Below are 17,109 nucleotides of genomic sequence, written 5' to 3'. Positions count from 1 at the left end.
CCCCCATCCCTAGAAGTAGCAGCAGTAGTTTCTTGGAGTTTTCTATATCGCGTGCGACAAACTTGCAAGACGCCGGCAGTTAATATGCACACGCCTTCTCTCGTGTATAGCTACTATACCGGCGCGTAATACTGCGCATTCAAGTTCCTTATCGAGCTGCTGCCGCCGCGAGAATGTCGCAATGCCGATATTTGTTCCGCTATGGCGGCCTGCGCTAGAGGTTTATTACATTATGGGGTCGCCGCCGCGACTACTACCTTCGACTTCCCCGTATATTCTTGCATCCGACCGATCTCTCTATACAGGTAAACGTCGTCGCGCTCGATGAGCGATTCAGCGCCATGAGAGAGAGAGACAAATTATTACCGGTGCAGCCGTTGCGTTCGTACCTGTAATTGTTTTACCGCTGCGCGACAAACCTTTTCCCCGATTCGCCGCGATCGAATCGTCGGGAGGGACCAAGACGACGACGACGTCCTCGTTGCACCCCCTGGAATTTATTCTTGATTATTGGCTTTCGAATTGGCATTTGCGACGACGACTACGCCGCTGCTTTCCTCTCTCGCGCGAGAGTAAATTCCCCGCGTCGACGACAGCAGCGGGGCTCTCGGCTTCCGCGTCTTACAGATATAGCATTGCTCCCCCGTTCTTAATTCCTCGCGCTTCGCAGGTAGATAGAGAGAGGCACTCGTCGCTGTTGCTGCTGCTGCTGCAGGTCTTCGCTAAAAGAGGAAGAGAAAACAGTGAGGGGGAAAAAAACGAAGCAAACGAGGGAAACGCGTCGTGTATATATACCTACTACTCCGGGGGACTTCATGTAGGCTAAACAGTCGAGTGAATTCGCGGAGCACTTATATGCGTGCCGATCGCACAAACACATGACACTCGACCCACGAGATCCGCTACAATATTACGTATGCACGGTAGCTATGATGAGTGTACGCATGTTTATAGACGATTGCGAGTGGTTTACAAACAAACTCGGTCTCGCAATAATGCGGCGAATCTTCGGTGCGGACAATTGTCCGTTGCTGTGGCGACTCGACACTAGATGTCGCTTCGCTTGGGAGGACCGTTCCCGCAAGCGACGGGGTATAGAATTTGCTATATATGCTAGCTTGAGGTAATATATTATTAATGTATCGTATCATATGTTCGTGTGTGTATAATTTTCCTGTAAGCACGACACGGAGGGCATTTAAAGCATCGATTTTCGTACACGTAAACCCGAGTTAAATGGACCAAGAAAATCACGAATTTCTTCGAGATACGTACACGTTAAATGTGTATACGCGAACGGTCGTCGTCGCCGTCGTAGTCGAGGACTATTACGGCCGAACTGGCTATGAATTTTGAAATCCGCAGTTCCGAGAGCAGCAGCCGCAGCGACTCTTGCAAGTCGACTTATGGCTCTATCGCTGAGCTTTCACGATACTCATACATTTTGTCACTGACTGCCACTGCTGCTGCAAAGCTACACATGGTCGAGCGCGTGTCGCACCCATATTATACACACACACACACACACACACACACACACACACACATATACAATATACATCCGAGCTGTTACGAAAGAAAAAAAGAAAAGGCTAAAAAAGCCTTCGAGTCGAGTCGGGTGAGAGAGAGAGAGAGAGAAAAAACGACGTATAGCGTATAATATAACCGAGAGCCTCAGTGAGCTGAGAGTAGCGAGTTTAGGCTTTGCGCGCACACACACACCCTTTTATTTTCCACGCTCGTCTGTGCATGTGTGCAGCAGCTTTAAAGAGCTGAGCTGCTGCTGCTGCACTCTCTGCGTCCGTCCCTTTCTTTGAGCCTATATATGAGCAAATCCAGAATTTTTCTTCCATTTCACGCGCTCGAATAAACACCGAAAAATTTTTCGTGGTACGCGAGTAGGGGTCACGGGAAAGCGTTCTTTGGGATCCTAGAAACATGAAAAAAAGGACGAACACGAAAAATTTCGATAGTGGATTTTTCTATATGCATTTTTGTGCAACGCATACATGAAAAATCACGATTTAGCATGGTGAAAGTATAAAAGCACTGGTGATTATCGCAAAATAAGCGTAAAAAGAAATTCCAAAAACCCTATACCCAATGTATTTTTCGCCGAGGAACCCAACGGTGACCTTGAATTAGACCTTCGACGTAACCTTGAAGCTCCAGCGATCCAAAAAAATCGGTTTTTCTAACGAGAACCCCCATTTTTATGACATATTCGAAAAGAGCGAAAAATTTTACATTAAAATTAACTTTTTGTATTTTTTTCCAAAATATTTCATTGATCCACCGTTGTGTTGATTCGAGCCCGCGAAATGGAAGAAAAATTCTGGATTTGCTCATATGTGTGCTACTCTTCTCCTCGTTCTTTTATGCATGCACACGCACTCCCTGACGCGGTACACACACAACCCGCCGCGGCGACCACTGCCACACTCGTGATGCACGTGGGTGTGCTCCGCGTCCATTTCCATTTTTTTTTTCTGTTCTTTTCTTTTTATATTTTGCGTTGCACATTTTCGCGAGCCGTGTGAGTGCAGCAGCGCAATGGGTCGCGAGAGAGGTGAATGATACTACCTACTCTACTCCTTCGTTGCTCTCTTGTGGCTGCGAGCGCGCGCGGGGTCAGCGAGAGAGAGAGGAAAAGCTCGTGTATAATAGCCGACTTTTTTCTCCGAGAGCCTATTCGTATATATATATCTGTTGCGCATTAATAATTTGTCTACGCGTTTATGAAAAATGAACCTAAGTGACCATTTATTTTTATTTAATTCACTTTTTTTTTCATAATTTCCCATTTCCATCGCGTATATTTTGTTAAAAAACCCAGCATCGCAAAATAAATTCTGCTTCTTATTTTTAGATCATGCTTTAGCCTCACATACACACACACGTATACACAAATATACTTTACGATCGGACCGTGCGGCTGCAAAAGGAAGAAGAAAAGTAAAAAAGAAAAAAACAGAGCGCGCACGTAAACTGCGCCGGTAAAACACGTGAAGTTGAATGAATTATGTTAAAAACTGCAAGACCTATAATGGATCTTAATCGTTTGAAAAGAAAAAAGCCTTACATAGCCCTGTGGAACACACGTACGTACACACACACATACATATAATATACATACATACATTATAATAATAATACACGTACACCAATCCGACGCCGTGTTAAACGTCCTATCATTAAAATTATTACGTTCATCGTATATTTTACACTCGCGTGTGTTATATTATATGCGAAAAAGAGCCCGACATTTAACCACTGTACGCGAGCGGAGCCCATTAGTCGATATAAGTAATATCTATCATCGACTTCCGACACTGACGGTGGTGGTGGCCGCAGAGATATTTATATAAATTGACAGACTCCACCGCGATATTATAAATTAAAAAGGTCCAGGTCGAACTCTAGCCGCGTTACCCTAATTATTTTCATCAGTGCCGCCAAGTGGCTTTGAAGGATCATCGGACTCATTAATAAATATTACGTTCGAGGCTTTATAAAATGCGGGCATGGAGTTGACAGGTGTCAAAAGTGTACGCGAGAGATATCGTGTACTTACCGTGCGCTAATTACATTTTAAATTTGACTTTTCGATATCAATACAGCGAATCGCGAATAAAAAAGCTGTCGATCTCGCGCGTGTAGAGAATTCCAGGGAAATATGGGCGCGCATATCCACCAACAAACAAGCGGCACGTACAATTTTTCAAAACTCCATTATATTCGTACGTACTCGCGTTCGTACTGTCGCATCGAGTTTACGCGGCAAAAAGAAGAAAAGGCAACTTTTCCATTGAAAAAGTAAAGCTTCGGTGCGTGTGTGCGTATATAGAGCCGAGAGAGATACAAAAGCTGCGCGAGGAATGTATACGCATGGCAAAACTGGACGAGAGAGAAAAAAACGAAAAATGATTAAATTGCGACGCGTACAGCGGTACAGATGTTTGATGCACGCCGCCGAAACGCAGCTTTCGGTACCTCATTATAGTCGCTATATACTCGGGCGCTGAAAGATAAATTTGAAGAAGATCGAGTTCGTTAGATGGTATACAAACACACGCGGAAAGCCCCTCGTACTGCGTTTCACGCTGATGGTTATGGCATAGCGAAAGAAATGTTATTCTCTCGGCAGCAAACAACGAGACGAGTAAGCCGGTGGGCTCGTATACATAACCGTATATAATTGACAAATACTGCGTGCGGCCAACGACAAAAGAGGCGACGAACGACGAACGACAGGCGTCTAGGTCGATATCGCGTATATAGCAGCTAAACCTCATCCGCGCGAGCTTTTGTCCGACGACGTAGGAGGACGCGCGTTAGTTCGCCACGTGCTTGTATCTGTCAATTATAATACGTCACGTAATAATATAACCCTCCCCTCTCGTGTTATATACGTCAACACAAAAGCCGATTTCTGCTGGGCGACCGTAAAAACGCGCGTGACGAACACAACGCTCTGTGTGTGTGCATATTATTATACCGTCGTTGAAAGGAAGAAGATCCCTTTTTTTTTATTATTACATTCGAATATTGAATGCCGAGGCAGGGACGAGCGTAAAATGACGTTCGAAGCGCGCGAGTATTTAGTTTAATATGATATTCGCGCTCTAGCACTCGTGCGTTACGGGCACGTATATATATACTAACTCTGCCGGCAGGACTTCCTGCGCTGCTGTTGCTCCGGAGCGAGAAAAAGCTCGCGAGAATATAGTCGTGTATAATGCGGTACGTGCAACTGAAAATAAATTTATTATATACATAGTGGCCCGAAACTTGAATTTTCAAGTCTAAACTCGATGAATTTTAAAAACCAATTTTCAAGTGGAAAAATAATACTGTAAAATTCATCGTAAACTACCAACTATGAACGAGATGACATATGAAAAATGCGTTCCAATTTATTATATTCCATGGCCTCACATCGTCCTGAAAATATTTCTCTAAATGTTCTGCAATATAGTACCGTACTTACGAACAGGAAACTGCGTTGATCGATCGTACGATTACTTTGTTGCATATGCGCGAAAGGAAATCCTACGAAATGCGAGATAAGACTAAATTTATGTCTTGAAATATGAAAAGCCATGCAGCGTTTCAAAATACGATGCATATAATGTAAACTCGCTGTGATTTTGATGATATTTGCACATTTGGTGCCGTTTGATTCGGTAACGCAGCCTCGAAAATTGAATCTAATACCGCGGCAGGGGTCGTTTCTTCGTGTGTACACACCTCGGCTAGATCTAATGCGTTACACGCGATATCGCGGTATTTTACTTTAAAAATATACAAAAACCTCCGATTGCGCAAAACAGTCCTTGATAGAAACCCGCAGATAAAAAAGACGAATTTATATATTTGCGACATAGTTTGATAATTTTACAGATTGCGCACTATCGTGTTGAGCGCGCGCCCACGCGTAAAAATGCGATGCGTGCTTTATCTTTGACGCATTTATATGTATTATATTATATATTGTGCATCCAAGTTTTTCGCTTCGAAACTTGTCGCGCATCGTGCAATGCAATGAGTTTTTCCAGAGTAAAATATGACGTTTCAAATGTTATTGTGTGACACATCCATTAGGTAAGTGTATATACACGAGGTTCACACGACAGTATGGTACACATCGTTAATGTAATAGATGCTCTGTGACGATAATAAAAAAAAAATGCAACTCTCTCTCTCTCGTCGCTCTAGTGTTTACAGAGTCTCGCGTGACTGGAAAAAATACAAATGTAAAATAATCGTCTAGAAATATTTTATGTCGGATAATTAGTTATTACTGTTGGGAATGTTTTCACAATTCTTGCCAATATGATTAAAAATTTAGCTCTAGAACAATATGACTCTATGTGAAACCTTTTTTTGATTCCATGGAATGATTAACCAATGTATAATAGAAAAAATGTAGATGTTAAAATTAGACGTCGTGTTTCTAACATCAAGTTTTTTCTTCAAAAAATTTTCTACCTTGACTATTTTAAAACGTGATCGCGTTAAAACATTCTTATCATCCAGAACGCGATACCTCGCTAAACACGTTTTCTGCGTAAACGTTAATTTATTTCAAAAATCCCCGCGCGTAGCATCTTAACAAAATGCTGAAGAAGTTTCATCTTGCACCGGGTGAGCTTTTAAATTTCTCATTTCTCGTTTATGTTAATTTTCCTCCGCAGCCAACAACGCTGCAAAAGTATAATGCGCTGCAGCTGCAGAACAGACTCCGATGGTTGGCGCGTGTAACTTTACGTTGCGCCCCGGCTTAATTACATTTAAAATTTCTTTGTCTACGGCATTAGATACGGTTGATATACACACACACGCGCACGCACATCTCTAGCTTTTGACTGTTATTATTATTAAAACCTGTGCAATTTGTGCTGCAAAAGTAGATGGTGCGCGCGAGCGATATATGTGAGCTGCTTTAGTTAAGATACGAAGCGCGCGCGAGAGAGAAACGAACTTTGCCGTCGCGGATGTCAAAACTCGCGCGCTTGTCGCCATTACCCCTGATATCTTTTCCTCGAGCTTTTTCCACCCACCCCTTGAACTTGTCTTGAAACATCACAATTTCATTCTAATAATGGCAAAATTACATCTGTGATTCGGAGACATCTGGCTTAGTCAATTTTTACGGTAATATAAAGTTACCGAGTGTTGCAGCTTGTACATGAATTTCATAAATGATTAAAGCAACGAAATTACCAAGTTTATCACTTTCGATACGTGTTTTTATCGGACTCGCTCGAAAAGAGTAGCCGCCTTTTATCCTTTGGCGAATTAAAGTTAAACGAGTTTTTATCACGTGACACGCTGTTTACATTAATGGCGAGCCGAGCAACATACGCTCGTTAAAAGAGATAATTTTAAGACATAATTTGCTTAATAACGACGGGCTTCTTCTTCTTCTCTTCTGCTTCTTACCTTGGCATTACGCTCACGGCGTCGGTATGCGCGCAATATTCATAATACGACGTAACGAGCGAGTGTGTAAATTTGAACTGTTTCCATAAAAAATAATAATACATTTTACGGCTTTTTAGTTCCGTAGTTTTGCGAAATTATAATTAATCGACTCTTTTAATTTGATAATTGGTGATTTTTACAAAAATAAATAATATATATTGAAAACATAGTTATTAAAAATTGTTGCAGAATTGATTATAAAATTGGTCACCAATTTGCGTGAAACAATTTACAAAAAATTAATCGTTCCATTAACTCGACTTACATCGATGAAAATGATATAAATTCCAACATTATTACGAATACGAGGAGGTCATTATCTCGATGACAATTTTCCAGAGACGTTTTATCAATAATAGCCAAATTATCGAAAATCATTAATTATACTACTTCCTTCCTTTTTCCTTGTCTAATGAGACGCTGAAAGTTTCTGCCGACTAAAGAAAACGTCTGCCACTCAAGATAGCACAATGACAATCAAGACTTCTCAGGAAACATTTATACCTTATGATTAAAATGACGTAGAATATAAAGTATGTAACAACATTTTTTACAGAAAATGTTAGATTAGAGATCAGCCAGCTATCGATCGATGTATTTCTGACATTTTGGTGAATACATTTTACATTTTTCAATCCTGTCTTTTTTTTCTAATTTTTTTTTTTATAATAACAACTTTTTTTTGGCTTTGTGCTTTTCTAAATCGTTCATGGTCATTTACGAATCGTGAGACGAGAACTTCGTTTCGAAGTGCAAGAGAGCACCACCCAGTTTCATAGATTTCTGCATTATCTACTGAAAATGCCAAGACATCGATTTGTACGACGCGGTCACTGCACAACGTCTATGCATCGATGTTTTACCCACGTACTTTTTATCTTCTACTGATAGCTAACATTGGAATGGAATCTATAGTTTTGTACATAAACAGTTTTACTACCAGCGCCCCCCACTGGAAAGTCATATTCTACCATGATATGGCAGAAAATGAAAATCGTGATACGAAAAATGTATGACAAAAGATGTATCTGTTTGCGTTACATGAGAAATTATTGAATATTTTCAAAATATAATCGACTGCATGAATGAAGTTCTGTATTTCTATTTTACAGATTATCGTGGATTTTTAAACAATTTTACAAATAGCTTATAAATTGGACAAATGCCAATTAACTATTACCCAATATAACTATAACAATCATAAAATAGTTTTTGTACATGAATGTCGAAGTTTCTCTCTGGTATTTTCCCACTATCATAATTTACGAATAAATTTGTCTTAAACGTTAATAATGAATTCAATTAGTCCGACAATATTTTTTTCTTCTTTCTCATTGAGATTCTTCGATCTTTTAAAACTTCAATAATGATTAGATTACTAAACCCTGTGCATCACATAACATCGCTTCCAATCAAACCGTGCATAATTGAAAAATTAAAACGAACTTGTCGGAACGAAAAATTTCTTGAGCAAGTAATTGAACATCATTTCAGCGTGCTTAACATACTCAAAAACTTTTCCAGATAATCACGTGTAATTATTTTATACGCAGGCGATATTTAATTAACTGGCTCAGAAAGTACGATGGAGATTATTAAAGCCGCTAGGCATTTTCGCCCGAAGAAAATAACTCTCTCTCTCTCGAAACAACAACTTACAAAAAACATTTTCCTTCTTTTATACATTCGAAACACGTTTGTTAGCTCTAGATTATACTTTTTTTTATTGATTATTATTCTCTATACATATATACATAATTCTCGATAACAATTCAGCCGTTGGAGTATATGAAAATAAATTTTTTGTTCAAAAGAAGTTAATTAATGAGAAACGAAAAAAGTATAGTATATTTGATACCCTGTTATTTTTTTTTTGTAATTTAACAAACGAATCGATTAAAAATTCGCTACTATGTTTCTGCCCATTATTATTATTGAAAAACAAATGATCAGAAGATTAGAATTAACAATCAAAGCTTATTGCTTACTTTGAAACCTTATCTTACGTCGTAATAGATGAATATATTATTTAGAAATAAATAAACGAGATATTGATCCATAGAGTTATATTTACAAGTTTCTTTTGTTGTTGTTGTAATCGTTTAAACACGTATAAAGTCGACGTTTAGGCCAAGCGACGAATAGTTTAAATGTTCACTTTTAGTTTTAGCTCATTGGTTTAATGGTCAAAGTTTTTGTGGTTGCTGTTGTCGTTTTTGTTGCTTCCACGAGTATCGCAGCATTCGAGGTATCGCATTAAACGTAGCCGTGCGCCTCGAGCTTGAGCGCAGCCTCGTACGTGGGCAATCCCTCGTCTTCTCTTCGGCTCTCCACCTCTTTGAGACTGCTACTGTGGTGCTGATGCTGATGCTGCTGCTGTTGCTGCTCTTGTTGCTGCTCTTGTTGCTGCTGCTGCTGCTGCTGCTGCTCGTCGTCGGGCACTGGCAGAATACAGCTGAGCGGCGACAAAGAGGCCGGCTCGGGTTTCTTGTCGGAGGGCGACGAGGCGGTGGTGGCGGCGGAGGCGGCGCCCCCCGGCTTGAAAATCAGACTCTCGTAAGCCGGCGGCGGTCCCGGTGTCAAAGGACGAGCGGGCAGACTGTTGGACAGGCTGTTGGCTGCAGTTGCCGCGGCGCTTTGATGATGATGATGATGATGATGAAGCTCCTCCGGCACGATTTGGTGGCCCAACGATATCGCGTTACGGTCGAAGCACTGGCGCGTGAGCGAGCGAGCGTGAAACAAACCAAAAGCACCAGAGAGCAGCTCAGTTATATACCTCTTTTATTATTATCAATGAGGGCACGCGTAAGAAAATGAGTTATTATATCGACGAGCCACTCTACCACCCCACCCTCGGCGATAACGTTAATTTTACATGTAACTTTGCGAAAGTTCGAGTTGATATTTTATATTATCGTTAGTCAAGGGATATAACGGAGTCAATTTCGAAACTTTGCGAAGGGGAGATTTTCAAAGTAAATTATTTCGCGATTCTCGTCGAAAAGTGAATTTTATATCGCACGCAAGTTCGAGCCAAGTCGAGAGTGTGTATCAAAGTCATTGCAAAAAGTAAGACTTTTCGTATCAATATTTATATATTATAAAAAAGCTCGCGCCCGTTTAGTACATAGAAATCTCGGAGAGCGCGTCTGGAAAACGTTATAAACTTTTTAGCTCGCAGGGGCCTCAATCAAATTAGGTCAGTAAAACACATCGCGTGCTGCTCTCACTCCCCCCCTCGACCCTCTATCTCCGTACGTACGTCTACTACTTTTTTTCATCCCATTCATCTTCGAACATCGTATATACGTAAGAGAGCGAAAAATTTCTCTATACAAATCCAAATATTTATATTTCGAGAAATACTTTTTTGAGTTATTTTGAAAAGGAAGAAATCACTCGAGCACGTCATGCAGCACGTGGATATGTATTATGTACCACTCGGCTCGGCGTAAACGCTGATACATAAATCAATGCAAGTACACCTCGTAATATATGATGGATGTGCAGCACGTCTATACGTCTAGTCCGTATATGGGACGCGTTAGAGGACACATGTGACGTATTGACTAAGAAGCTTAAACCCGGGGCTAAGTTCAATGAGCTAGTGTAAGCAATAAAATACCTGCCGCGTACGTATATATAACCCATATATATCGCGCCCCCTGCAGAGGCGCGTCATGGTCTAGAAATTTTGCCGCGCGCCCGCGCGAGCGAGATATAAATAATTCATTCAAAGGATAAAAGTGAATTAACTCGAGCCGTTGTATGAATCTCTAAATTTTTCTCTCTTTCTCTGCTGCTACTCGAGGCTATAGAGAAATATTCATAAATGAAAAGTGATATAAATTTTAATCGAGCTCGCTCAATTAGGCAGTAAGTATCGTACTTCGATTTATCAATCGAATGGTCTCGAATGTAACGACGCGTAATTGATTTTTCCACACTTCGCGATCTTAATTGTTTCGTTATAGAACGAGTATACAATAAAATAGTAAGAATCGAATATATATACCATCGAGTGCGAATCCATGGTGTAGACCTCGAGGCTGTTGATGTCGGGCTCGGTGCGCCAGTACTGCGAGTACTCGCTCGGCCGATTCTTCCTTATGCTCTTGTGGCAGCAGTAGCAGACGAAGAACACGATCATTATCACTCCTCCGAGCATGGCCCTGTGTGCAAACGGTGATATATATAAGCAGAAAAAAAATACATGTTTTACACATTTTAATAATAAAAAAACTGGGTTATCGCAGGATTTTAGCAGAGCCGCTGCTGCTGCACGGGTCAACGCGCGTGGTGTATTTTCACACGTCGCAGGGCAAATCTTGCTCTCTCTCTCCGTATATAATAAAATATACACACGGGCGCTGCAGCTGCGTCATTATTAAGTACGCGATTACGCGCGCGGCAAAGTGAACTTTTGGGAGAGTCGAGAGAGAGAGAGAGAGATGCTTAAATAAGGTTTTGCGCGTTACAAATGTCAGCACCCACACACGTGTGTGCGTGAAACGTCTAGTACATGTAATCAAAATGCATTATGTAAAGCCCCTCCGCGCGCGCGACTGTCGTCGACGACGACGACACGACGTAGGAAATCTGCAGTGTTACAAGCTCACCACCACCACCAGCCCCCCAAAACCGTATATATACGTATACCTCGTCGAAAATTATTTATCGCATTCGCGAGTGCGTGTGTGGGATGTATAAATACGCAAGTACGCGCGTATCTCGCGGGGATCGCTGCTGCTGCCGCAGCTTATACACGCGGAAATATGAATTGTATTTTAACAATCTTGGCAAGATTTTCCTACCCCCCGCGCACGCACGGGGAGCTGCTGTATGCATAACGCGGGGAATGCCGAAAATGGCAATATCCCGTCTCGCGGAAGTATGCGTGAAAATTCTGCGCGCGCGTTTGTATTGAAAGAGAGCTGAAAAACTCGTATTTCGAAGATATGTAGATCGAGTTTCGATTATTAGCCGCGCGCCTGCCTGTTAATTGTGCGCGCGTGAAATTGCGCGAACGCAACACTTTTCCAACACAGCCAAATTCACATTTGTTTTCGGGGAAAAATGCGATGTTGATTTTCCCTCCGCGCGTTTATACATATACCCGATTACCGAACGTTCATGCAAATAGTTTGCGGCAACGAATCGATCTGACCCAGTGGCACACACACACACGCGCGTACATACAGCCCAACTTTATATATCTATAATGGCAAATGAATATGTAGTTGCGGGTGCACCACTGTGCGTGTAGCACATGTGGCAATCATTTTCGCATGAATTTAGCCGCCTCCCTCAAGCGCGCAGCTCGGCTCGGCTCAGCTCAGCTCTCGGCTCAAGCTCTAGTAGAGTAGCCCTGCAGAGTCTGCGGCGGCCCGGCCGTGTCTAACATTCGAATAGTTCGAGCCACGATTGTCCCTCTCGTACATTTTACGGGCATATATATATAGGTATTCCATATATATACGTCATCTAATCCCCTCGTGTGCGTTTACTCGTGTCACTTGAGGCAGATATATAGGATACGAGTTGCAGCGATCGGTCGCGTGTGTATATATACGTCTAAGGATACCCTACATACAGATAGATATATGTGTACGTATGTCGCAGCAGTAACCACTTTATGCGATGATCAACATCGACTTGGACTCTCGACGACGATCTCCTACTACGCTACACAGCTCAAGGCGCAATGAAAATCGATCGATCGACATTTTTCGTCCTTCCGATCGTGTCGTATACGTCCCTGTCCCTCTGCCTGCCTATATATATATCCTCATCCGGCTGAAACTGTATATAAGGAAATGGAGAAACGACGAGGCAGGAAATAGAGCGAATAAGGCGAACGAGAGAGAGAGACGTAATACACGACGACTGCCGAGTGTATACGCAATACGTTCCTTATCGAAGCGTGTGCATGCGCACGTATTATTAAAGGGATTGATAGTATAAACCCGACGATTTCGATATATATTCGCGGGATACGCGGTTATATGTAGGCGCGCTCGACCTTTTCTTTCTTTCTTTTCATTTTTTTCTTGCTTCTTTTATAGTCCCTCCGCGTTCGCGAGCTAAACGTTTTGGGGAAGAAAATCGCTGCGCGAATGTGTGTAATTTTCGAGAAAATTTTCGTAGTACCCCGCGAATAATGCCTTCGATTTCGGCTACTCCAACATTACCCTTCTTTTTCCCTTTTTTTTTCTATATATTGTGTTAAAAGTGCAGTAAAAAAAAGAAGAAGAAGGAAGGAAACTAGGCTTATCTCCGTGCCCGACATACGTGGTAGCGCGTATTTTTTTTATTTTTTACCATAAAAATCAGAAAATAAAATTATATGAATTCGGCCAGCAGGCGCCGAGATAATGCAAGTTCTTTTTTCTTTTCCTTTTTTTATGGAATCGCGCACACTCACACTTATGACGATATAAAGACAGCCACCCGTAGCGCGCGCGTCGATTTGCCTTTTTTCTTAGAGCACCGGGGATATCCACTTTTTGTTTTAAAGCTCTCGTGTGTTGTAAAACTCTCGGAGAGAGAGAGAGAGCTATACGTGTGTGTTTGAAAATCTATAAATCACCCGAGCGGGGATGACGGGTGAAAATTTTTTCGCCAGAGTGCGCACTCTCTCTCTCTCGCTATTAAGTCAAAAGAGGGAAAAATTAAAATAAAAATGTCGCGGGGGAAAATTCTCCGCTACCCCGAATTTCTTTTTTTATGAAACGTTTTTTGTTTTAACTCCTACGTATTACATTTGTTGATTTATCAAAGCGAGATGATTCCTTTTTTTTCTCTGCAAACCCAAGTGGTACACTTTGCATAAAAGTATTTAATGAATCTCGTACCTAGTTAGAGAGACACACACACCCACACACAAAAAGTAACATTATTGAGCTCGGGTAGGGGGGTTGGGCGAAAAACGAAAAATATAAAATCCACAGTCTTCCGAATTTTCAAGCTGCACTCTCTCTGCTAGCTATACCGCTACCCTACATGAAAAATTGTTGAATGCGCGCGCGCGCTTTTTTCCCGCGGGTGGTTCTTTTTTTTCGACTCATTTGCGCCACGTTCCTCTCTCTCTCTCTCTCTCACTCTCCTCTTTTGCATGCGCTTTTCTAGTGATTAAATTGTTCTCCCGAGTAGCGTGGTGGTCTCATTTTTCGCGAAAATTAGTTATATATTCATCTAGCATTTGCAATTATCTTTCAATTAGAGAAATCCGACGCCGCGCGGCCCGGCAACGGGGGGCAGCACTAAAAACTAATTTCATAATTGCCCGTTATTATGAGAGGCTATATCGCCGACCCCCCACTAGTTTGACGATAATTTTCCATCGATAAACGAGTGATAATAATTTTGAAAAGATACGGAAAAACTTTTGCCCCCCGAAAGTTTTCGACCGTATAAGTGCGTGCGCGAAGCGGGAGGGAAGAGACTTATACACGTTATTGTTGAGAAAAGAAAAACTTTGAATAATTTTAAGGCCAAGTCGCGAATTATTGTGATGATAATTCCGTAAGTATTCTTAAACTAACTGAAAACTTGGTCGCATGATAATGAGCTGCTTCTGCCGCTTCTTCTGCCTCCTTTTTTGTTCGTCCCAGGGAAACAGATGTACTCCACTTTTTTTTCCATAAATATATTTGCAAGGAATTGAATTTGAGCGCGCGAGAGTTGACACGAAAAAAAAAGTTTTTACATTTTATACGCTTCGAGGAGGAATGAATTATATTTTCTCTTCGGCGCGAGAGATCTTTCTATAAATACCGACAATTTATCGAAAAACTTTTAATTTCGAATTCAAGTCATTATTGCCGGGATGTGAATATTTCAAACGCTTCGCTCGCTGTAGCTGCTGCTGCTGCTCTCGAGTCATATGAAACACGACACACAACTTTCTGGTGGCTAGAAAGTGAAAAACATTTACGCGCGCATTCGCACACACGAGAGATTTAGTTTATTTTAGAGTCGAAAATAAACCCATTCAATGCGGCGTGCACCGCACACATACACACGTATGTATGTATACGTACAGGTACGTGCCCTATCATAATATTATTCAAAAAGATTTTGCCTTGCCTCGCATTTGCGCGAGCGCGCGTTAGTTCGATGTAAAGGATAGCGCTCGAATAAAATATAAGGAAAAAGAGGTAAAGAGAGAGAGGGAGAAAAAAAAAGGAAACAATGCGCGCGCGCTCGCGTGAAAAGAAACTGCGAGAGTTTTTAGGTATGAGGTCGAGTTTTTCTCACCTTTTTTTTTCTTTCTTTCTTTTTTTTTTTCATATACTTATTTTATTTTTTTTGTCGTCGTCGTCGTCGCGTACAGGCGCAAAACGAGCGAGAGTGGGATTATAAGTATACGAAAATTTTCGCTCCAGCTACGGAAATAATTCTATTCGTATCCTCTCTCTCTCTCTCGCCACCGCCGCCGAGGTGATGAGATTTTAACCCGTGTACGAGTTGGCGTTTCGTTTCTATATTTTTTTTACTCTCTCTCGCTCCTTTTACTTTTTGGCGTTTCGCGCAGCGAGCGGCGAGAGTCCACTCGCTCGAATATATATATCCAGCTCTCTTTCTATATATTCAATTGAATTCTCAAAACTCGGGGAATTCAAATGCGCGCGCGCCAACTACCCCCGCGCTTTTTTCTCGCTCGCTTGCTCGGCTCTCGTTGCTCGATGCAACGCGCGCGCAAGAACAAGGAGCGAAAAGAAAAAAAAATTATATTCGCGACGAATAATAATCGCGCGCGCACGCGAACGAGCGGAGAGAGCAGAGAAAATGCTATTAAATTTACGTAACAATCGGCCCCGGTGCAGTTGCATAATAATGGGACGCTGCTGCACAGCAGGGTCGATATATATAAGTCAATCTCTCTCTTTTCAGCTTTTAAACGCGCGTGTGCGATCAATTAATGCGCGGCGCGCGGCGCGAATATAATAGAGGGCCGCGACGACGACGTACAATGTACAGTGTATATCATCAACGGCTTTGTGCCGCGCTACATGGAAATTTTTATGGGCTTTTGTTGTAGCATCATCATCAACGTCGATAACTTACGCACACACACGTTCTACAACGAGGTTTTAGTACTCGACGTGTGTGCATTTAATTGCCTGCGCGCGCGCGAGTCGAATATTCTCCTATCGCGTTTCGTTGCAGCAGCAGCTCGAAATAGATCAAAGTACAGCTACTGGATCAAAGTACGCAATTGATTAATTTGCTCGCTGTGCGTATACACGCGTGTATAAGCTTTCATTTGTGCAGGAGGCGAAAGGGGCATGATGGGCAGTTCTCTCTCTCTCTCTCTCTTTACCAAAAAAAAAAAAAAAAGGGAACGAATTAAAAAAAAAGTATACAATATCATCATCGTACCCGCCGAGCAATATGTTGACGTTGCCGTGTAGATCGCTCTCGAATCGGCCACCGCCTCCGTTGCGTATATTGCTCGACATGTTGTTGTAGATGAGATCCCGGCCGCCTCTGTCTTGATGAGCCGCGACGACATTCGACAGTAGCACCGACGGTATCCCAGTAGTACTAGTGGTGGTCTGAGTCTGACTAGCACCAGCGTCAGCACTGGCAGTAGTAGAAGTCGACGCAGTCGTACTCTTTATCGTAGTAGTAGTAGTCGTAGTCGTAGTCGCGCTGCGATTCAACACCTGGGCTGTATGGACGGCCGTAAGGATCCCCAGTCGTTTCATAGTCGCTTGGCAGGCAGCTCTCGGGTTGCTCTGCGACGCAGGGAGGCTTCTCTCTCCTCCCCTCTAGTTTGTCTCTCTCTCTCTGCCTTGGCTCGATCCCAAGGCTCGCTTTATATATACTTCTTCTTTTTTTTTTATTCACTCGTTCGTCAAGATGTCCTGGCGCTGCTGCTGCCGCTGTCGCAGGATAATAATAACGATGACGACGACGAGCGTGAGATACTACCGTGGTAGTGCAGCAGGCGCCTTCCCATCCTTTAAAGCGATGCGATCCACTTCACGGCGGCGCAGCGGCGATCGGTGTCGAGCGAGCCGAGTGTGCGGGGGAGAGGGCAGAGAGGATTATCCAGATACCTATGCGATAAAAAAAAAAACAACATCGAATTAAAAACATCCATTTTTTTTA

General features: G+C 42.3%; 2 protein-coding genes across 3 annotated transcripts in view; one reads left to right on the top strand and one right to left on the bottom strand.

Annotated features, from left to right (window-relative positions):
* Nucleotides 1-17,109, top strand: part of LOC106652943 (probable beta-hexosaminidase fdl) — a 51,119-nt gene that overhangs the window by 4,568 nt on the left and 29,442 nt on the right. Inside the window, exon 2 of one of the 2 annotated variants that reach the window (XM_023462333.1) lies at nt 2,870-3,101. The exons of the other annotated variant lie outside the window; for it this stretch is intronic. Within the exon in view, the coding sequence (XP_023318101.1) occupies nt 3,023-3,101 (79 nt within the window). The 5' untranslated portion in view covers nt 2,870-3,022. The remainder of the gene's footprint in view (nt 1-2,869; nt 3,102-17,109) is intronic. 2 annotated transcript variants of the gene reach the window in all.
* Nucleotides 8,862-16,816, bottom strand: LOC106652944. Its single transcript, XM_014372145.1, has 3 exons — nt 16,375-16,816; nt 11,006-11,162; nt 8,862-9,702 (listed from the first exon to the last, which is right to left on the bottom strand). The coding sequence occupies exons 1-3, from the start codon at nt 16,701-16,703 to the stop codon at nt 9,244-9,246; spliced, it is 945 nt and encodes a 314-aa protein (XP_014227631.1). The 5' UTR covers nt 16,704-16,816; the 3' UTR covers nt 8,862-9,243.

The sequence above is a fragment of the Trichogramma pretiosum genome, unplaced genomic scaffold (genome assembly GCF_000599845.2).
Source record: "Trichogramma pretiosum strain Unisexual culture from Peru unplaced genomic scaffold, Tpre_2.0 scaffold3, whole genome shotgun sequence".
Classification (NCBI taxonomy): Eukaryota; Metazoa; Arthropoda; class Insecta; order Hymenoptera; family Trichogrammatidae; genus Trichogramma; species Trichogramma pretiosum.
This window is presented reverse-complemented; position numbering and strand designations above follow the sequence as displayed.

Coding starts and splice junctions, on each gene's coding strand:
- LOC106652944 (XM_014372145.1), bottom strand. CDS start 16,703: ATGAAACGACTGGGGATCCTTACGGCCGTCCATACAGCCCAGGTGTTG. Junction 11,163..16,374: donor GTCAACATATTGCTCGGCGG/GTACGATGATGA, acceptor GTTTGCACACAG/GGCCATGCTCGGAGGAGTGA. Junction 9,703..11,005: donor CCATGGATTCGCACTCGATG/GTATATATATTC, acceptor CTCACGCGCCAG/TGCTTCGACCGTAACGCGAT.